The 21,224-nt window shown below is 48.7% G+C and overlaps 6 protein-coding genes across 6 annotated transcripts; 4 read left to right on the top strand and 2 right to left on the bottom strand.

Moving 5' to 3' along the window:
- Nucleotides 1-535: 535 nt before the first annotated feature.
- On the top strand, nucleotides 536-2,418 carry F5Y00DRAFT_125414 (carbohydrate-binding module family 1). Its single transcript, XM_048004115.1, has 4 exons — nucleotides 536-899; nucleotides 952-1,382; nucleotides 1,541-2,000; nucleotides 2,073-2,418. Exons 1-4 carry the CDS (start codon nucleotides 737-739, stop codon nucleotides 2,273-2,275), a joined length of 1,257 nt encoding a protein of 418 aa, XP_047863006.1. The 5' UTR covers nucleotides 536-736; the 3' UTR covers nucleotides 2,276-2,418.
- Nucleotides 2,419-2,990: 572 nt separating this feature from the next.
- Nucleotides 2,991-3,948, top strand: F5Y00DRAFT_242286 (uncharacterized protein; the record flags this gene model as incomplete). The annotated part of the gene is made up of 2 exons (XM_048008483.1): nucleotides 2,991-3,396; nucleotides 3,520-3,948. Coding segments are annotated over exons 1-2 (415 nt in total), but the record flags the coding sequence as incomplete, so codon positions are not given.
- On the bottom strand, nucleotides 3,949-7,757 carry F5Y00DRAFT_242284 (ARM repeat-containing protein). Its single transcript, XM_048008482.1, has 2 exons — nucleotides 7,323-7,757; nucleotides 3,949-7,264 (listed from the first exon to the last, which is right to left on the bottom strand). The coding sequence occupies exons 1-2, from the start codon at nucleotides 7,488-7,490 to the stop codon at nucleotides 4,286-4,288; spliced, it is 3,147 nt and encodes a 1,048-aa protein (XP_047863004.1). The 5' UTR covers nucleotides 7,491-7,757; the 3' UTR covers nucleotides 3,949-4,285.
- A 418-nt stretch (nucleotides 7,758-8,175) lies between these two features.
- F5Y00DRAFT_242282 (uncharacterized protein) lies at nucleotides 8,176-11,161 on the bottom strand. The gene is made up of 3 exons (XM_048008481.1): nucleotides 9,720-11,161; nucleotides 9,309-9,592; nucleotides 8,176-9,247 (listed from the first exon to the last, which is right to left on the bottom strand). The coding sequence occupies exons 1-3, from the start codon at nucleotides 10,659-10,661 to the stop codon at nucleotides 8,659-8,661; spliced, it is 1,815 nt and encodes a 604-aa protein (XP_047863003.1). The 5' UTR covers nucleotides 10,662-11,161; the 3' UTR covers nucleotides 8,176-8,658.
- A 1,323-nt stretch (nucleotides 11,162-12,484) lies between these two features.
- F5Y00DRAFT_242278 (Pex12 amino terminal region-domain-containing protein) lies at nucleotides 12,485-14,993 on the top strand. The gene has a single exon (XM_048008480.1). It carries the CDS (start codon nucleotides 12,906-12,908, stop codon nucleotides 14,331-14,333), a length of 1,428 nt encoding a protein of 475 aa, XP_047863002.1. The 5' UTR covers nucleotides 12,485-12,905; the 3' UTR covers nucleotides 14,334-14,993.
- Nucleotides 14,994-17,605: 2,612 nt separating this feature from the next.
- On the top strand, nucleotides 17,606-20,167 carry F5Y00DRAFT_124950 (uncharacterized protein). Its single transcript, XM_048004113.1, has 4 exons — nucleotides 17,606-18,169; nucleotides 18,321-19,219; nucleotides 19,281-20,066; nucleotides 20,128-20,167. The coding sequence occupies exons 1-3, from the start codon at nucleotides 17,735-17,737 to the stop codon at nucleotides 19,843-19,845; spliced, it is 1,899 nt and encodes a 632-aa protein (XP_047863001.1). The 5' UTR covers nucleotides 17,606-17,734; the 3' UTR covers nucleotides 19,846-20,066; nucleotides 20,128-20,167.
- Nucleotides 20,168-21,224: the final 1,057 nt, after the last annotated feature.

The following is a 21,224-nucleotide window of genomic DNA, read 5'->3' as shown; positions in this document are numbered from 1 at the left end:
GATGTATCAGCTCTCGGAAGCAGCTACAAGTAGAACTAGCTTGCGGGCTCAGGTTGCGGTTTATGTTCGAATTAGAAGTCTCGGAGAGCGTTGCGCCGACCTCATCGCGTCCCAATTGGGGAAGCCCCAGCGAGCCTCTTAAGTCTCGCTCCGCGATTCAACCCATTCTTATTCTAGTCTTTTTAAGACTGGATCTTTTTCAGGTCGATTGCGACAAGGATCTTAGGATATGGCCCCAGAGATTAACTCAGCCATCATTATCAAAAGCAGGTAGTTACTCATTTCCAGATCTTCATATTCTAATTACTAGTAGATAGATACATCGGTCGTATAGGACCCTGATGTGTATCTGGCTTTTTATAATTCCGTACCTGACTTTGCCGTGTGGGGAATCCATGGGGTGATGTTCGTACGTGGTGCCTCGATCGCTCGTTGCATTGCATCCGCAGAGATGGACCTATGTAGTTCTAGGCCGTCAAGATGATTGGAGGTGCCATCCATACAATTAAAATAGCCTTTCTCCATACGTATGGATGGAGCACGTCGATCCGCCTTGATCGATAGCTTGCCAATACAGGCTTCGCCCGTGATGCCTGGATATCGAATGGGCAGACTACGCATATGTATTTCGTGGTTGCTCTAAGTATACATATATGTAGCTCAAGCCGCTTCTTTGTTAGAAATTATTCACGATACTTGCTACTTCGTATTCAACTCACAGGTCAACTCACTCAAGATGAAATATCTCATACCCGGACTTCTTTCCCTCGCCAGCGCTGTCTCAGCTGAGGGGCAACTCTGGGGACAATGCGGTGGCCAAGGCTTCACGGGACAGACGGCTTGTCCTTCGGGCTCTACTTGTCAAGTCTCGAATCAATGGTATTCACAATGCGTACCTGGTAAGGACGGCGAGAAGTAGGCATAATACATAGAGTACTAACACACATTTAGGAACCGACTCGGCGAACAGCGCATCGAAAGTAACCGCCAGTCCCACCAACGCTGCTTCTCCCGCAGCATCAGGCTTCGCAAAGACGGACGGTCTGCTCTTCAATATCGACGGCGAAACTAAGTACTACGCGGGCACAAACAGCTACTGGGTCAGCTTCCTGACCAATAACGCCGACGTCGATACGACGTTCGACCAGCTCAAGTCGGCAGGCCACAAAATCCTGCGCGTCTGGGGCTTCAACGATGTCACGTCTCAGCCAGGGTCCGGCACGGTCTACTTCCAATACCTATCGGCAAGAGGCTCGACTATCAACACGGGAGCCAACGGCCTGCAGCGCCTCGACTACGTAGTCTCGGCCGCCGAGAAGCGCGGCATCAAGTTGATTATTAACTTCGTTAACAACTGGGGCGACTATGGTGGGATGGCAGCTGTAAGTCGTTCTTATTGAACATTTAAATCTCACGTTGTTCCTTTTCCCTTGAAAACGACCTCGTAGATCTGATCTAGGTAGCAGCAGCGAGGTCGAATACCTATTAGATCTTTATTCAAATATATATATATAAGACGACAACTGACCTCGCGCTCTAGTACGTAACAGCCTTCGGCGGCTCCCAACAAACCTGGTACACCAACACCGCAGCACAGGACCAATACCGCGCGTACATCAAAGCGGTGGTATCGCGATACGCCAACTCCTCCACGGTATTCGCCTGGGAACTAGCCAACGAGCCGCGCTGCAACGGCTGCGAGACCAGCGTGCTAACCAGCTGGGCGAAGTCGACCTCGGCCTACGTCAAGAGCCTCGACCCCAACCACATGGTGACTCTCGGCGACGAGGGCTTCGGCCTCAGCGGCGACGGCAGCTATCCCTACCAGTTCGGCGAGGGCCTCGACTTCGCTGCGAACCTGAAGATCGACACGCTGGACTTCGCCACGTTCCATTTATACCCGAGCACCTGGGGCACGCAGAACGAGTGGGGGAACGCGTGGATCGAGGCCCACGGCGCGGCTTGTGCGGCGGCGGGGAAGCCTTGCTTGTTTGAGGAATGTGAGTATACACTACCTACCTAACTAGTCCGTCCCTATATAATTATCAATCAGACACTAACTTTCGAGGTAGATGGATCCACGACCGACCACTGCGGCGTCGAGGGCAAGTGGCAGAATACCGCGCTCTCGACGAAGGGCCTGGCGGCAGACCTGTTCTGGCAGCTGGGGACCACGCTGAGCACAGGGCAGACGCACAATGACGGATACACTATTTACACTGGTTCGTCGGAGTGGACTTGCCTGGTTACGAACCATGTCGCCGCTATTAAATAGCTGCGTGGGATATTGTCATTAGTATTGGTTAATTAGTTGGAGACTGTAATATAAATACTGGTCGATGCAAAGAGCTTGCCTTGCAGACGTGAATATTCTACATACTTACCTAAAGAACCGTTATGTTTCTGTGTAGTTATTAATAATGTCTTAGATATCGTATGTATACTGTCCAACAGGGAGCAACATCAAGGGACATAACCACAAGACTTTCCCGGTAAGACCCGTCGTAGTTTGATATTGAAGAAGAGATTACGATGGTAAACCCCTATAGTGTTTAATTATTAAACGCCGCCATGAGCTTCCAGCCAATGTATACCGCTCTAGCAAACAAAGGATATCATTATGGAACGCCGATTGTTGCCCAACCCAATGCTATTCATACCGTCGTCAATGCTTCTTTGAATCATGTGCTGTATGGCCATTTTGAATTGCCATTGTCAGAGGGAAATTGCAAGTATTTAGGATAGCCATGAGAATTAATTAGGTATACGAATTATCACGAAGTTGCAGTTGAAAACGAGACGTTCTTTAAACTAAACCGCTAATTAACGAAACCCACCTAATGCAGCTAAAAACGGGAGCTAATTAGTAAGACCTGCAAGGCCGCTCCTTATCTAATCCGTAAACCTCGTGCGACGTCCCGGAGTTTCCGGGTTAATTACATATGTGGTAGATATCCGCCGCGCCTTCACCTCCGACATCAACCTACCTACCTACAACCCACCACACCACCATGCCCTCCAACGAACACACCTCACTCCTCAACCCCAGCACCACAACCACAACCACAACCCGCCGCCACCCCCGCAATAACACCATGTACTGGACCCTAGCCTGCATCTACGGCGCATCCGCCGTCGGCCTCGGCGCCTTCGGCGCCCACGGCCTGAAGAAGCTCATCTCGGACCCCACCAAAGTCGCCAACTGGGCCACCGCCGCCCACTACCAGCTCGTGCACTCCGTCGCCCTGCTCCTCGCCGCCCAGGCCCAGAACCCCGTCTCCGGCCTCCTGTTTACCACCGGCATGACCTTCTTCAGCGGGAGCTTGTACCTGCTCGTGCTGAACCCGGCGCGCTTCCGGTTCCTCGGCCCCGTGACGCCGCTTGGTGGGCTGTGTTGTGCGTTTTTCTTTTTCTTTTTTCTCCCTTTCCCCCCTTATTTACTACAATACCATACCTAAAGCTTAAAGGTTGGTTGGTCTATCTGGAAGTATATGCTGACTTCCGTCTGCGCGCGAGCAGTGATTGGCGGCTGGGTTGCGCTTGCGCTAAAGTAAAGAGAGGGGCTAAGACGCCTCGTATACCCCGCCCGTTTCGGCTCATGATGCTGTAGTCTTTTGCGAGAGGGTGGTCGCAGGAGGAAGAGTAGTTACGGGTAGCCGGGCTGCCTGTATGAGTGTGATCTCGTTGTAGACGTAACGGCCACCCCCAAATAACTAGCATCGCCACTCCGTATGAGCAAGAATCTACCTTTTGTTGCACATCTCTCCTATACCCAAGAGTTGATTGTGAAGTTACACATCTGTTACCCGCTAAAATTCAACTCATAGACTTCACGCCGTTTGGAAAACTTACGCAACGCGATTTTTACCTTGAGGTATTCCTCTTAAACTATCCGTATACTTACAGACGGTCCCAATAATCCTTGCCATTAGCAAAACGTTATTCACACCGCAATGTGGAAATTCATATTTATCACTACAATGAGCTATCCTTAGTACCTAGGTTAAGCAGCTAAGCAAGAATCATAGCAAACCAATCTTTGGTAAACGGGCACCTCGAAGGTCGTGGTATCTTTTGGTTGTAGTCATAAGAAACAAAGCCAGGCCCGGCTCTCGTCGCCTTGCTTCCCTTAAACGACGTTGGTTTGCTTGTTGTGATATAGGCCAACGCGCCAGTCTCCTATATATTCTCCCGCTCCTTATACCTGCCACATTCCTAGACGCATCTTCAATAGGTCCTGCTGCGACTCCATTTCGCATTGCCTCTCCTTTAGGGTTGATACGCACTACGCATCACCACTAGATATTGCGGCTATTGCTTGGAACCCAGCTAGAACTTCTTTGTCGACATTAATAGCCCAATTATCCCGGAAAGCTTGCTCTCCGCCACTTCTCTGTACCAGATCGTTGAGTTTATCTTTCACAAATGGGAGAGACTGGACTGTCTTCACTGGGTCGGCCGCAAACAAAGCCCTCTCTCTCACATCCTTTGCCGTGTCCCATTCGGTGGGCTCCGGCTTGTTAGTGATGACGAGCATATCATTGCCGATAGTAGGTGGCTCAGCACTTATAATCTGGACCATGACGCTGGTCCACATTGAAAAATAATCCTGGAGTTTGAGCAGGACAAGATCCTGCATCGGTTGGTGAAGCTCAAGAAGCCGTGTTAGAGCTAAAAGGTTAAGTTTGTGCCGATTGTTATCAGCTATGCTATCAAACGAACCAAACCACTCGGCACTGAGCCAATTCCAAACTTGATCTAAGGGGCCAAGTGAGGCGAGCATCTCCACGAACATAGCTGGATCGATCACGGCAATTCGAGATAGAATCACGAAGTACTCTACTAGGGTTTGAGAGCCCACACGGCTTTGTTTCTTTTTGGGCCCAGATGTTTGGTGGGCTTCAAAGGAGTCATGTATGCCTTCCAAGATCGTAGGTAGGAAGCCTACCCCCATCATATCCTGAATAATTACTTGTAGTCCGGACGTGCCACCTAACTCATGAGATAATCGTATTAACGATTCGGCGTATCGTATGGTGATGTTCACTAGCTCGCGATTCTTCGAACCAAGCGAACTAGAGAGAGCAGCGAGAGCAGGTCGTCTATATCGATCTTCAAGAATGACCTCTGGTGCGAGTAGAACGTAGCAGCCGAGAATGCCTGTGTATGTAAAAGCATAGTCATTCTGCTTTGAGAGTTCATTGATGGCAGTTTCAGCCAGATTGGTGAGCCCCGATGACAAGGGAGGCTGGCTTTGGTATAAGAGATTGGACCACAGGTCTAGTGCTTCTTCGATGAGGTACAAATATAGCTCTGTGCCTTCTCTTGTAGCCTCGGATATAAGTGGTAAAATCATAGGTTGATATCTCTGAGATTCTGTTTTCATGGACATCACCACTGCTTGTATAATGGCCAAAACTGATTGCTTCATCATGAAACCCAGGTCACCCGCAGACTCCCAAATCCCGGGTATTGCATTCATTACCATGTCGCCGAAACTAGACACATGCGTTTCCATGCGCTGTATAAGACTCCGTGTTGACTCAAGTATCGCCAACTTAGTCTCGTCAACCTCTGCTTCTTCTAATAGCTTGATGAGCCGCATAAGCACATCAGGAGCGTATGGAGAGAACAGATGTCCTTCAAATCCTAATTCATCAAAGATAGTCTTAAATTGTCTCGCAGTGGTAATACGAACAACAATGTCGTTGCATGCATCTTCGGGGTTGAGGAAATGTCGGAATATTTCGTAAACAAGTGGACGGGCTTCTCCTGATATTTTGACGGGCACCCATTGACTTAAAAGTATGGCAATTCTTCGCCTGATGACTCGGGCTAATGGACCCTCCTGCTGAGCATCGGCTGCTATTGTCGTTTTCAGCATATTTTCGAAGTCAAACTCTTGGCTGACCAAGGGGGCAGCTAGTCCCATAGCAGTATAAACTGCTTCTTTAGTAACGATATCCGCTTGCGGGTTTTGAACGGTACTGAAATATGATATGAGGGGCTGTAGGAGGAGATGTTTATAATGTGTGAGGAGATCCAAGAATAACTTCTCCGCGCAAGGCCTCACTTCCCATTCGTAGGCGTTACCTTCGGCTTCTTCTTGCTGCTCCCATTCCTGCGGGTCTTCATCCCATGCATCTAGATCCGCCTTGCGAAATATGAAAAAGTGAGTGATTAAGACGTTTGCTATTTGGGTGACGATTTCATCTTTGAGCAATTCGGCACCTAGAAATTTGACTGCGTGTTGTTGTTCATCTATGATATCCTTTGAACGATAACGGATCGTCTGCTGGGGAAAGTGGACTATCCTTACACACTGTCTTACTAGAAGCAGCCCCTTCAATGCTAGCCTCTCCAGAAGGGGCCCTTCAGCTTTAGCCTTAGGCTGTCCTGATCCCGATGTCTCTTGTCGTATTCCATCCGACTTGTTGAACACTTCTGCAAATTTAGCGGTGAGGTCCCAATATGCACGGACAAGATCTAGAGAATTTGGAAGAGAGGCAAAGCTTGCAGGATGGGTTGTAGCCATCTCATTATGGAGCTTTGTGAATTGCATAAGGTGTTTCCCTAAGAGATCGGCATAGCGCGCTATCTTTCGCGAATCACTGTTGATGAAGCTGAGAAATTGTGCAAACTGCACTTGAGAGAAGCTCCAGACTTGTTGGACAGTTTTGTCCTTGTGTGGATACTCATAACCAACTATCAAGAGGCGACGGAGACTCTTGATAGCGTCAAGGCTATTTTCCATCGCGAGTAAAGCCTCATCTCCGTCTTCATTTTCACGCCCGTTGGTTAAGAAAGCTATCCACAGATTACTCTTATCATGATATATTTCGCCAAGAATATATACGAGTTCTGGTGTGATGGACTGGAGCATGGTCTGCGACTTACGCAGACGCGCTGTCCCGAGTTCCTTCACTATTCGCAGAAGTATCATCAAGGCCCCCGAGAGCTCAACCTGATCGCCATCCTTAGTCGCTCTAAGGAGCTGGGTAAGGTCGTTTAAGGGGGTAGGCCAGGCTGTTGGAAAGTCGGTGCGGACCACCTTCGCAATGACGAGCGCATTGTGTAGAGCAAGCTGTTTATCACCTTCACTAGTAGTCCCTCGGAAAAGCCTCTCTCGTATTACTTGTTTCGCAGCTGCTGGGATGGCGTTTTGGACGTTCTGGAGCCGCCAGAATCGATCGACGCCGTTTTTAAGTTGAATGATTGCGAGAAACCTGACATTTAGGGGCGCACTCTTGTCGAGGAAAATAGACTATTGAAATGAGGGTCGTTAGCGTTAAATAGCTGTGTTCAAAGTGGAAATCATATACCTGTAAAGTTGGGTAGTATTCTGGGTCAGACTCCCAAGCAGTAAGCTGCTGGCCAGCAGCCTGACGGCGGCTGTTGTCGTGTGACGATGATGCAGTTTGGAGAGTACAGAGGAGCTCGTGGAAATTTAGGGGCGTGGCCGCACCTGGAACCTCTATAGCGAAGTTCATTTTGATGGTGTTACGATCTGTGCATGTCGTGTGGTGTATATAGAGAGTAAAAGTAGCATTTGTCTTCAAGATGATTATGTGTTAGTGAATCGTAAGGGATGAAAGTGAAGTGGGATGAATTGTTAGTTGTTGCCAGTTGGTGGGGTAATTTTTTTAGACAGGGACAAGGAGAGAAGGTTCGACGTAGGTACCCACTCCGTCAAAGAGCTATTGTGGGTATGAGGCAGGTACGATACGTATTAGGATTCACCGCCGGTGATCGCGTAGTGCAGAAGGCGCAGCCGCGCAGTGCATACATAGGAAGTACCTAACATATGAGGTATGTACCTATGTCAGGTACGTGACATGCGCTTAAGCATCAACACATACGAACCTTAGACACATGCAGGTAACCTTAAAAAGTTCATATATACATGTATAGGTTAGGTATAGGTTAGGTATACTTTAATGCATTATGTATGAATTAATAAACGAAGCTATTAGTCATTGCTAACTAGATTTCTTAAACGTCGTACCTATGTCTATCAAGTAGTAGAGTCATAACTTGTAACAACTTATAGGTAGACTATCCCCCAAACTGGCATAAAACAGCAAACCTTTTATAATCGGTAGAGTACGTTAAGTTCAACGCGATTTATTAACATAAGAAAAAAAAACCATTGCAATATGCCTCTAAAACAAATATGATTGGCCAATCAAATAATATAGAGCCAATCTATTTTCCTTAGGAAATCTCAATGTATTGATACCGAAAATAATGGGTTTGCTGTTTTATGCCAGTTTGGGGGATACTAAAATAGGGGTGAATGGCTTACTGGAGGTATAACACGACCAACGCCGGCCAGTGTGTCATTATAATTTGTCGTTACTTTTGGGATATGGGAAATCTTCGTAAAAGCCTACACTTCTTGCTCTGATCCCATAGTCTTTCCTGATTCCCACAGGATGCATATATATAGGTATTTAAGCCTTGACCCAACATATCCGTTTGGGTCGGGTTGAGCCTCTCTCCCCCGGTCGTAACTCCTGAACCATCATTTTTTCCATCGCCAAATTTCCAAGTTCCGGTGCCGTGCCATGCCATCTAGTTAAAGGTAGGCAGGAGAAAAGAAGAAGAAAACCACGTATCGTCATCTCACCCTGATCTTTGAGAGGTAGGTATTATCATTTAGGCTTGATATATATCCGTAAGGCTGGGCCAGTTTTCGTTTAAAGCCCAACCCTCAACCGGGTAAGGCTGGTGATATGGCTCAAACCCATAGTTAGCAACTAGAGGTGCCTCGCTCAAGAGGGCGCTCGATACCGCAGCCCATGCTTCTGATTCTGTAATCCCCGGTCGCCAGCTCTGACTTATTCTCGGGGTTAGGTATTCCTTCGCGACGGTCTTAACGTCATCCGCGATTTTCCTGGAGAGGGGCCACGTCTCCCCATGTGTTGTGAGTATTTGTACGAGCATGTTAATTCGTTCTCGAAAGACGGGGGAGTCTAATCCGAGGAATACACATGCATCGAGGTAAGCTAAAGCCACCCGCAGTGTCCCTATCGCGAATACTGAACGCAGACACTTCGTAGGGAAAGAATGCCGAAATAGATCGCAATAATGATTAGCGGCTTGGATATCAATCGGGTGAGGATTCCAGCCGAAGCCTTTCACTATTTGCCCCTTACGATCGGGACCCTTGGCAGGACCTAGTGGAAAATAATCTCGTATGTTGAGACCAGTTCTAGGGGAGGCTTGTCTGAGCCAAAGTCGGTTACTGAATTTCTTATACGTCAACAGATGGTCTACGGCAATCCACAATACTAACTAATACTTACACATGTGCCATGGCAACGCCATGGTAGAGTATTACGTCAACTACACCATCTGGATCGACCAAATTCATCTTCCACTTCGGAACACGCCGTAACCAATCGCATATCCGAGAGTCTGCACGCTGGAATATCTCTGGCTTTTTGTCTTCTGGCGCTTCGTTATGTGGCAGGACTAAATCTGTCTGAATCTTACAGATATCAATGAGATAAGCCATTGAAGAAAAGTCGGATTGACCCAAGCTGACTCGTGACTCGTATTGCGATTGGGAGATAGGCTGAGGTATAATCTGGGGAATACGTTAGGCATGAATAACGATATATGTTCTTTGACCTATGGGCTATGCTGGGTACGACGTTGAAGCCCCAGCTCTCGGCAGTCGGCAGGCTTGGTGACAAGGAAAAGGAAGCACTTACCCCTGATTCATATTCCCATTCTTCACATGGCAAATCCACATCGGACTCCACATCTGCAATAGAAAGCGTAGAGCCGACATCGCATAGAGCCCGTTCGGAATCCTGGAAGGTCAAGCACCACCACGTTCTTCGATAGCTTTCGGCAAGCACCGAATCAGATGCTGCGTCGGCAAATGTCTTATGGTTCATGCCAATATCAACGGCTATTGTGACCGCCCTATTAGCCCAACCGGCGTGGTGTTCGAATTTCATCATCCCGTAAGCAGCAATACTCAGGATGAGCAGCCCCTGCACCGACTGCACCGTAAAAGGTAGTGACCCACATGCTGCGGAACAAGCGGCTTCTAATAAGTCATCGGAGGAGACTTGATTTGTGTAAAGCGATCCGCAGAAATTTAGGACCAAGAGCAAGAAGTGATAGGCGTCTGGATCGGATTCGACGTGATTAAAGAAAAACCTTTTAGGGGGGAGACAAGGGTAGCTTGGGTGAAAGTGGCTGTAGAATAAGTCGAGCAATAACTCCTTTTCGTTTTGAGGCGAGGTGGACGCCTGCGATTCCGAACTGACGGACCAACCGCTCGGCAACTCACGAGGGGATCGAACCGACGGCAGGCCTGAAGAAAAATTCGACGTTGAGAAGAAGTTTCCTGCCGAAGTCGCCGGTGGCTTATCAGATATAAGACTTCTCTTTTTGGGGTCCCGGATGCCTCGTCTCGACTTTGCATAAAAGCACGGCTTGTCTTCTTGTTGGCAACGGTTACAAGCCGGTAGCGTGGCATCGCATTTGACGTGCTTGCTTCGGCATTGAACGCAGGCGAGCGATACGCGTATATTTGCCTTAGACCGATTGGCGGCCTTGGGCTCCGAGCCGTCGGGCGACGAAACCGTGGACCCTTGCCGACTGAGGCTTCCGGCCCTCTCCTCATCCCGACTCATCACCATGAGAGCGTCGGGTGGGGGGTTACTTAAGCAAGAAATTAGTGAAATTGTGTAAAGATCGCCGTTAAACTTGCCGGTATAAGCCTATAAGATAAATGAATTATCGTTCGTGCCCGACGGAGAGGATTATGTTTTAAGAAATGCGCCCAGAATGCACCATAAGCACGGTCGATGAACGGTAGGGTCGATGAGCGGACTTCTCATATATGAGCCGAAAGCAAAGCCTCACATTTAGTTCTGACAAAACGATCATCAATGGCCGGGTTCGACGGGCGTTAAATGGGTCCAAATAGCACGTAGCAGCGGATGATGTACGTACAAGGGTACGGGCGCGTGGTGAGGACCCCGAAGACAACCTGGCCCACGGCACCCCTTGGCCTTTGGGTTGCTGTCATCTGCAAGTCTGCAAGTTACTGTCAGCCCTGTACCCTAATCCTAATGTACGGAGCGCGGGATGGAAGGGGGAAATAATATTGATATGCCCGATAGAGTGGTAGTGTTGCACAACGGGGTCATTTACCTACTAGTTTTCCCTGTTGGTCTTCTTCTTCCCCCCTGTCTTTTCTAGGTACCTACTTATGCGATCGTGGCTTTGCTGCGTCCACTCCACGTCCACTCACGTCCTAGAGGTGAGATGTCTAGCGCCAATTGGGGGCGGTCTGCACTTTCAAGTCGCAAGTTCGTTCCAAGTGAACAGGTGTAACAATGCAGCATAGCCATCATCGTCTTCTTTGGGTCTTCTTTAGTATGCAAGGCATATGTACCTAAGTTTAATTGACTTTGAATAAGAATATCACCAACGTAAAATCCTATCCACCGAAAATTACTCGAACCACAGACTACCATTGGAAATCAACAAACCCAAACTCTTGCCCTTCTTGGGATGGTGTATTGCTTATTTTGACCAATAGGATATAACCAGGGTTTTCGTGATAGACCCGGGTAATAGTCGCGCTGTTGGTTTTATTACTTTTAACCTGGGTGTGTACTGAGGATGTGGCTACTACATACCTAGATAGTATCTTGAACTGCCCTGGCCCCTGGCTGCGTGGCTTGCTCGAGGGTCCGGGCTCTTGAAATACTGGGTCTTCAAACCCCGCGATACCAACCTACCTCATCCATGCATCGTAGGAATCAAAGTAACGTCGACTTACATAGCAGACTAGATTAGATCAAGAGGCTCCGCCGTTGAACGAGCCTCCACCGAACGGTAGAGCTCGTCATATTTACTAATGTAAGGCTACGTTATCTCGCAGACTTCAGCCTCTACAGTTCTACAGTTCTACAGTTTAGAAGTGGAGTTGTCGAATTATGTCCGCATTCGAATTAGCGAGACATGATGCCTAACTCCGGCTTCATACTTAGATAGGTAGTTGGTTGCTCTATAAGCATTCTGAAGGAATCCCGCAGCTAAGTCTGTGCCGTGAACGTACCTACAGCTTCAGCTTGTTCGGCAAGCGGTATTCCTACCTATAGATCTATAGCATATCGATTATTATATCCTTTTGAATGTTATAGATTGTGAGGCCTTCGAACTATTAGTAAGTCTTAGTTATACCGTCTTACCTAAATAGATACGATACCTACTGTTTGAATTTGATCATCGGTTATCTTGAATAACGACTTGCTTACATAGCTGGAGCAAATAAAATATACGGAAGGTGTTCCGGTCAACTACCCAAGTAAATATTGATAGGATATACGAAGATATCCGCGGACTTCCTGACTTCACGCACCTACATAGTAAATAAATGGAATAGGGGGAACAAAGACAATTAAATTGTGCATATTTAATAATTACATAATGCATTATGCACTGCCTGACTGCCCATTATGCATCATATGTCATTATGTAAGCCGACATATGCATGGAAACTCGAGTCGGTTGTACCGAGGGTCAAATGCAAGCCAAGCTTTGCTCAAACCCAAAAACCCAATTGGCCGCTTGGCGCTGTTCCTAACCTCGGCGTACCCCGAAAGTTTACGCTAAAGCAACCCACAACGTCACTAATCCGTACCGCTACCGCTAGTAAACAGCTTCCCCAGAATCGTTCAATCTTCCCGCCATTTTCTAAGCCTCATTAAACGTTACAGATAGCAACGAAGCCACGGAGATCACGACAACAACAACACATACATGCGTTCGAAGTCATGCCATGAATGACGACATCACCATCACCATCACCATCGATTGAGATTGTTGAATTGTGAGTATCGTACTACCCGTACTACCATGTGGCTGCTCAGATGAGCTCTACCAATTTCGCCCAAGCCCAGCAGCGGTTGGCTGCGCGTCGACAGGCTCGCGAACGAGAAGCCCAAGCTCGACTCGACGCTACCCGCCAGGCATCGCGAGCCTGGACTGAAGTGACGCGTTTGCCATATCCCCTGAATCGAATTGGAACTTCATCGCTATCAGTATGGGAAGTTATCTCGTCACGCGAAGGCACGAGACCTGCCTTTCGAGTCGGCCAAGTCGACGCTGAATTATTGGACGAAGACCTCGTAACCCAACTACGCGATCAGGTTGGCGAGGCGCTCAAATACTTTGGAGGTACCCTAAAGGACGATTGGTCAGCTGAGATTCTTCTTGTGCTTCGTACAATCCTTTTCAAACTTACCATCTGGGACCATGATGCAACCTACGGTGCCGCTCTTCAAAATCTCAAATATACCGACGCGAGACGCGATGGTTTGGTCTTAACCCCTCCCAGTAAATGGCAGAAGAGCCTCTATGGTCTTATTACTGTAGGGGGGAAATATGGTTGGACAAAATGGGAGAATTGGTTGCTGGACCGAGACAATGGATATGATCAGCCCTCGCCGATGGTACGGAGGCTTGGCAACCTCACGTCACGGATCACTACTCTCCACTCGGTGGCTGCCTTCGCCTCGTTCCTCGCCTTCCTCTTGCATGGGAGGTACAGAACAATACTAGACAGGGTACTGAGAATGCGTCTAGCTCCACCCACCAGTCAAGTTAGCCGCGAAGTTTCTTTCGAGTACCTCAACCGGCAGCTAGTATGGCACGCGTTTACCGAGTTCTTACTCTTCGTCCTACCCTTAGTAGGGATCAATAGATGGCGTAGGTGGCTTGGCCGCACATGGAGGAAGACCAAAGAGATTATCAATGTCAGCAAGGAGAGTGATGTCAACGAGAAGCGAGGCGATTTTGCGTTTCTACCCGAACGGACATGTGCTATTTGCTACCAGGATCAAAACTCGGCTGTCTCAGAGACCGAGGTTTTGGCTGCAGCCGCCTCAAGTGGAGTTGTAGGCTCGGCACAGACGGATATCACGAATCCATATGAGACGATCCCATGCGGCTGCATATATTGCTTTGTATGCATTGCAACAAGGTTGGAGCGTGAGGAGGGTGAAGGATGGACTTGCCTACGGTGCGGGGATCTGGTAAAAGAATGCAAACCATGGAATGGGGATGTTCTAGAAGAACAACCGAAATCATCAGCACCAGCCACGAAACGCGTGGGGTTCATCGATGACGAGAAGCCTGCCCCCGGCCCCCCAGATGATAACGATGACACCGGTCATGAATTTCAACAACCAACACGAGAGGAACAGCTCGAGTCAGCGGCATCGGATTCTCCTGAAGATAATGACTCGGAAGTATACGAGGAAGAAGAGGCTGGGGTGGAGGAAGGGTTCGACGACTAATCGTCGGTTTCGATGGCACATGGAGCCTCTGTACAACAACCCTACCAAACTAGAAGAGCCTCCGGTTCAAGCAGCAAATCGTTAACCGCCCCCAAGCGCTCAACGATGAGCACCGGTTGAGACGTGAAACCTGTATCCTTTCGTCTGGACCTTCATCTTCGGCATATGAATGAGTTGTCTGCCATCATCACGTTTCTAAGAGTCGCAGGCGAGATAGCCTATTGAGTAGCCATACGCCCAGGGGTCCGGTTCAGTAGGGCTGCAGAACAAGTGGAGAAAAGCGGGAGGCGTATGCCTTCCCAAAGCACCGGTTGAAGGTTTCACGTCCCGTATCGACGGGCTCAGCATACGCCGCATAATAGCACAATCTCATCAACATCTGTCTGTGGAGACTCACTCAGCCCTATGTTCCCACCTATCGGACCAAGGTGTACCAACGCCTTGGCGATTAATATTATTTTTGTTCTCGGGAGATACTCTACCCCCCAATCCACCTTGAGGTTTGGCAGGTCGAGGCGCGAGGTTGCTTACGTGGGTGGCATCCTACTGTTATGCCTCCATTCGTCTGAGGCAAGCCTATTTAGACGACATCAGGGTTGTAATGAACTCTTACTAATATAGCAACCTATAATTTTTCTACCCAATCATTGTTCATATCAATATCCGCTCTCGTCACCGACTTATGTGAAGAATATTTAATTTATTTAATTAGTGATAGGTATGATATCATAGCTTAAGTGTGGATTTTACAAGTCCGGTAAGCACAGAATATGGCATCTTAGATTCCCAAGGATCGGCCGTAATCCCGCTCATCTGGGCGGAAGCTTATCCTTCGTGATCACTCCGCAAATGGCAGGGTGTAAGCACCATGATTTTTCTTGGGTTCGTCACCCCGCGGGTAAGCAAGATTGGGAGATCGGTTTAATAATAGTCCATATATAGTGGGAAAACTATCCAAGTCAGCAGCGACAAGACAAGTCTTTGCGTGCCATTCCTTCGGGTCGCGCTCGGGATCGCGTTGTCAAAACCACCGGCGTTAGCTACTAAAGTAATCAAATTTGAGATGTGACCCGGAGACATGTGTTGTTTATCTCAAGCTTATGTGGCTCTTCTGCTGACCTACATTATAACTTGACCAATGAATATTCAAATAGTTAATTACTGTCACACGTATGGTCTAGACCATATATCTATGTACATATAACCATTTAACCTAGTAGCGAGGCTCTAGTCATTAGCGTTTATATTAGTTTCGATCACGTCGTGCTAGGTTACACAGAGACATATGTATTGTTAGTGTTTTCCACTATAACAAGGCTTGTGTAACATAGTAACCACTTACATACTATAGCTTATCTAGGACTTGCAATGACTTAGTTATGACTGCTTTGCCGTAGACAGATGCAGCCATTAGCCAAGCTAACCAATCACAACTACTTTTTTCTAAGCAATAAACCCACGTCGATATAAGGCTTCGTTGATCGATGACCAACGGAATGCCTCCTCAAGAAACAGTTTGTACAACCAACGTCGTGAAGAACGGTGATGCCGATCTGGTCTTGGGCCTATGTTATACCTACTCAGCTGTCGATGACTCGGAGGTTATACTATAGAAGGCATAGTTACGACGATTTCCTTACCTTAATTGATAGGTTTCACGAGGTCCATCAGCCTGAGATGAAAAGCCCCCGCTATAAACGAATTAACTACTATAGCTTATAGTTATAACTTATACCAATGGCATTTTCAAGTTAAGCCACAGATACATAATAATAGCCCCCAAACAGCGTACTTAATATATATTTTCTATAGACTTCTTACGTCTTCTTCACCGAAGCCTCCAAATGACTTGCTTCGTGAACATAATATTATGTACCTAATGTATGGTGGCATTGTCGACGGTGGTGTCTCACCACACGCTCTGTGCCTAGTCCATACCTATACTATCGTCATATGTAGTCGAGACCATAGCCACCGATTAGCTAAGTCAAGGTAAGGTAAGGTAGCAACGGCGTAATCTCCGTCCGTACATACATACATACATACATGAAAGCTACCCTACTCTATCATATCAAAAGTTGGAGTACCCAGATCGTCATACCTATCACATCAACCCAAGGTAAGTAAGACCGGAGCATAACATCCCCCATCCTACTACGTAGGTAGAAAAGCGAGTCTGGCACCTTGCAGGCCGGATTCGCGAAAATGGAAAACAAAAAAGGAAAGTTGAAAGTTGAAAAAGGAATTAAGAATATGTATGTACCTCCTATCAATCTCCAAAGATGGGCCCCACATGAGCTTTGTGTTCGCAGGGACAGGGATCCATTATTTTAATTTTTTATTTTTTTAATCGCATGCAATGCAATGTAAGTGTCAATAAATGTAAATGTAAATGTACGTACCTACGTAGCGTCATCGTCACGCGCTCCTTCCTTGCAGCAAAGCAACAATCCACATGCACTATTGAAGTTGCACTCCTCTCTCTTCTTCCTCCTCTTCCTACCTATTATCTCCTTTTCCCCCTCCGGAGCCTGTTTTTACATATCTTAGGTACGATACGATACGTAACCTAGGAATGTAGCATAGCATAGTATAGCATAGTATGGTATGATATGGTATGGTATGTAAGGTCCGTTACATAACGTCCTGCGCCGTCCATCCATCATCCATTTACATAGTATTAAGCCCCCCCCCCTCCAGGTATTGTACATCCTTGTCTATCTCTCCCTTCCGCCGCTCGCTTCTACATAGGTTAGGTAGGTAACCAACCACGCAGCGGACGCATAATCCGGCCTGCAGCGTACCGAGATCACGAGTCCCGAGAGACGACCACCTCACCTCCATACGTACAGTAGCGTAGTAGCAAGCTCTCCCGCATCGAGACTTCGCACTCGCCTTGGCTCACATAATCAAGATCTGACCTTCATCAAAGCGAACAAAAGAGCGGCCCGCCTCAGCACCAACCCTCCCCTCCGCCTTATCAACCATCTTTGTGCCAGCTCACCACAGCCCACCCGCTCTTTCACCTCTCGCCCAGACATAATCCTCAACCCGCCATGTGCGCCGCCTCCCTTCGAGCTCCAACTCCAATTCCAATCCCAAAGCCGCCGCCGCCGCGCCAGCCTAATCCACACCGCAAGTAAGAGCGAGGAAGCGAGCGAAGAAAACTAAAAACGCCACCAAGATAAAGGGGGGGGCCGGGTGGTGGTAAGAGATAGCGAGAGAGGAAGCAGGAGGGAGGGGTACCTAGGACGTAAAGTAAGACGGAGAGAAAGAAAGAAAAAAAAAAACCCGAAAGGGGACACACGGCCCGGAACACCAATCAACTCTCTTCAGCCCAAGCAGGGCTAGTCCGCGACAGAAACAGAGCCAGACCGAACTAACCCGAACGCACCAACCCAATGCCCGCATTCTTCCCCTTCATCCCGGGCACCGAGACCGGCCGCGCCGCACGCCAACATGCAAGCGACTCCTCTCCACTCCTCGGCCGCTTCCGCGCCGTGCCCCGGCAGCCGCAGCAGCAACATATCGGGCTCCTGTCTACCGGTGGCCGCGGCAGCGTGCACGTCGGGTACGGCGCGTTAGTAATCGGGCCCCAGGACGACGGTGACGATGACGACGACGACGACGACGACGATGATGATGATGGTAGTAATAATGATAATGATAATCGACGATGTGGGTACACGGCGAAGAGGAAGATACGTCGGTTTGCGCGGGTCTCCCGCCGGAGCGTCAGGGACTTGTGGATAGCGCCGCGGCAGACGGCCGTCAAGCGCGTGGTTGAGAGTTGGTGGAGTCGTTGGGGAGTTCTGGTATTCTTGCCTGCTGCTTTGGTGAGTTTTTCGATTCGTATTCGCTCTATTTTATTACTTTTCTACTTTACGATAGGGTCTTTTGAAAGAGACGTGGGCACTAGCAAGGGAGTTTGGGGATAAGCACTACGATTATATGGGCTAACGAGCATCTGCTATGCCATCTTTCTAGGCGGTAGCATGGTGCGCGATTCCATTCCCCCAGTATTCCTTCGCGCCCGACTCGCACGGCCACACGAGGCCTCATGGCCATCCCGATACCGAACTGGATCCTTCTTCCAAGCACCGAGTGCCCGGTCACGGTAAGGCGCGCGTACAGGTCAACTTTTGGTTCTTCCTTTTCGTCTACTACGGCTTCTATAACCTGACGGCCCTGATCTGGATAACCAAAGTATTCAACCTCTACTCCCTCAATTGGTGGCCGTCCGCTCTCGGCTTCCCTGTGACCATCTCGTTAATAGCCATCCTTTCGATCGCGGCTCCCATCCCCGTATACCTGATTAGAGAGGCGCGCTTCTTGACGGTTCACAACACGGCTTGGGTTAGCTGGACTTTCGTCATCATGGCGATGCCCGTAGCTATCGCTTTCTGCATCCTCATGACGCACGAACGCCACTTGGGGCTGAGGCACTCGCTAAGCGAAACTCAGCGCATATTTACGAGTTCGTGGTGGGCTGGGAAGTCGGACACGCTATCGGTTACCCGAGATTACAACCGGCGCCGGGGGATCAGGGGTAGCACATTCGATCCCGACGCCGCGCTGCAGATTGCAGACCGGCCGCGACAAGCTATGCCGGCATTCATGCAAAGACGTAACTGGTTACCCGCCAGCTTCGTACGGTTTGTGTGGTTTTGTCTGGCGCTTTTCGTCGGTCTATTAGCCTATCTGATAGGAGAGGCGTATGCCGAGATCTATCTACGCACGCTACCACACAACAGTTTCGAAACCATCGTCTACGTTTACAGCTGGGTCGTGACGGTCCATTTGCTAGATGCACTTACAGGCTGGATTCTTGGTGGCAGCGAGGGGGAGCGCGTGGGAAGCTACCCCCTGAGCTGGATCTTCAAGCTGTAAGACTTGGTTGAGATGCGCCAGCTTAATCTCCAAGACTTCGCTAACAGATCTAAACAGGTACTTCATGTTAACCTACCAAACTTACGTTCGCGCCTTATACGCGCGCCTCCGTTCGCCGTCGCAATTCATCTGGCTTCAAGCGCTCTCGTCCGGTTTTCTCATCCTCCTTACTCCTCTCACCATGACGCAAACGTATCATCGCGTACTATCGATGCTAGGTCTGACCACCCAGTCGTACGGCTCCTATCAGAAGATATGCACCAGAAACGTCTTCATCCGCTTTCTGGCGGAAAACGTGAGCATGCTCACATTCTTGGGGAGCATCTTGGTACTGCACTTCGGAGCCAACAAGGATGTGTACCCGTACTTTGCATTCGATGACCCCGATGAACTGTACGATTTCGAGCTGACTTTCTACGCGTCCATGATTACTTGGGCTTGCGAGTTGACAGCAGGAATCGTGCTCAGAGGCTTGATTCGGTGCATCTTTGGGGTTAACGCTAACGTCGAGGGGAAAATGGACCTAGCAGTGTGGCCGGAGCTGCTACCCACGAGTGTGGCTGTCATGCTACACGTATTGCAGAGCATGTTATTTTCAATCATTCGGTTGCAATTCCGGTGACGGGATGGTGGAGGAGTCTTTGTCTAGTTGATGTGGAGAGAGTGGATTGGTGGCCCCTGACACTTTTTGCAGCTCGGTTAAGCGTGGCCAACAAATACTGCGCTTCAACGACCAAAGCAAGCGGATCGAACCTTATCGCAGAGAAAGGCACTAGGGGGAACTGATGGTGGTCGGTCGACAGGGTTCTTGGTCGCCAGGTCGCGCGGACAATGTTCCGGGATGTAGGTGGTCTTGTTTGCCTTCAGTACTTCTTCATTCTGTTAACATGCAAAGGTGCCCAAGGCGGAGTAGATGATACCCTTTTTAGAATAAATATTGTAGAATAGATATCCCCTGGGTGCTAACTAATCAAACCCCTTTATGGCCTTACTGTGGCTTGCGCGGAGATGGTGTGCAGTTGTGACGTGGAGCGAAATGAGGATGCATAAGTTTCTAGGTTAATTGTCTTGCACTCCTAGAATTGTAGATGAAAGAGCTAAGGGTGAGATGCGCACATCCGCAAGACAGGAAGAATAGCTTGCTAAAGGCTTGTCCACGCCTGGTATCCATTTGCAGAGACTTTATCTCTGCATCCGGGTGGAGTCATTGATTGGTGGAGAGGTATACAATGCACGAAATACTGCATACCCGGTGTGCCAGTTCTGAAGAGGCCGAAAGCATCGCGAGGTATTGCGGAGTAGTACGCAGCCGGACGAGCGCGGAGATGTTTGGCAATGTTTTAGCTACATAGTACCCATATACTCTAGTATATTGGAGAAGTCGGCAAATACGAAGAGGTGGTGTAGGTGTGTGTGATATTTGCTTCATGGCCACATCCGAAAAAGCTTCCGGTCGCCTAAACCTATCCGGTTTTCTGCCCCAATGTCGGGTCGGCCATTGTATGTACGCACGGCTCCAGCAGGTGGAAATGAGACCATATTAACGTAAGTCTGAATCGGCCGATTGCATAATGTCGTACGCCCATCCGATATAGCGGGGTGGCGTTTGTCAATTATCAAGACCTGCCAGCAGCAAGATCGATTTTCCGGGACGGGAGATGCAACCGCTGCAGGTCAATCAGAATCAGAGCATAAAGCTACGTACCGAAAGGGTGTATCCATCTCAACTTTATGCTTGCTTGTGTAAAAGCCTAGAACACCCCAGGGCTGACGAGTGGACGTGATATGTCGTTTGAGGTGATCGACAGATTTGCAGATCCACCAAGAGCGACGTCGCCATTCGACGAGGCTGTACCTAATCGTCAATACTCAGTTCTCAACCAGTCAACTTACCTATCCTGGTACCCCTAGTAGTTTCAACATGTTCGAAGCTTGTTTCTATTCCCCAGCTTCTGATCTGGCCAAGGTCGGTTGATGGATCTACTGCCGTTGTAGACACAC

This window comes from Daldinia vernicosa, assembly GCF_022497035.1.
Source record: "Daldinia vernicosa strain CBS 139.73 unplaced genomic scaffold F5Y00scaffold_37, whole genome shotgun sequence".
NCBI classification, from domain to species: Eukaryota; Fungi; Ascomycota; class Sordariomycetes; order Xylariales; family Hypoxylaceae; genus Daldinia; species Daldinia vernicosa.
The sequence above is the reverse complement of the archived record's forward strand: the minus strand, read 5'-3'. Positions and strand labels throughout refer to the sequence as shown.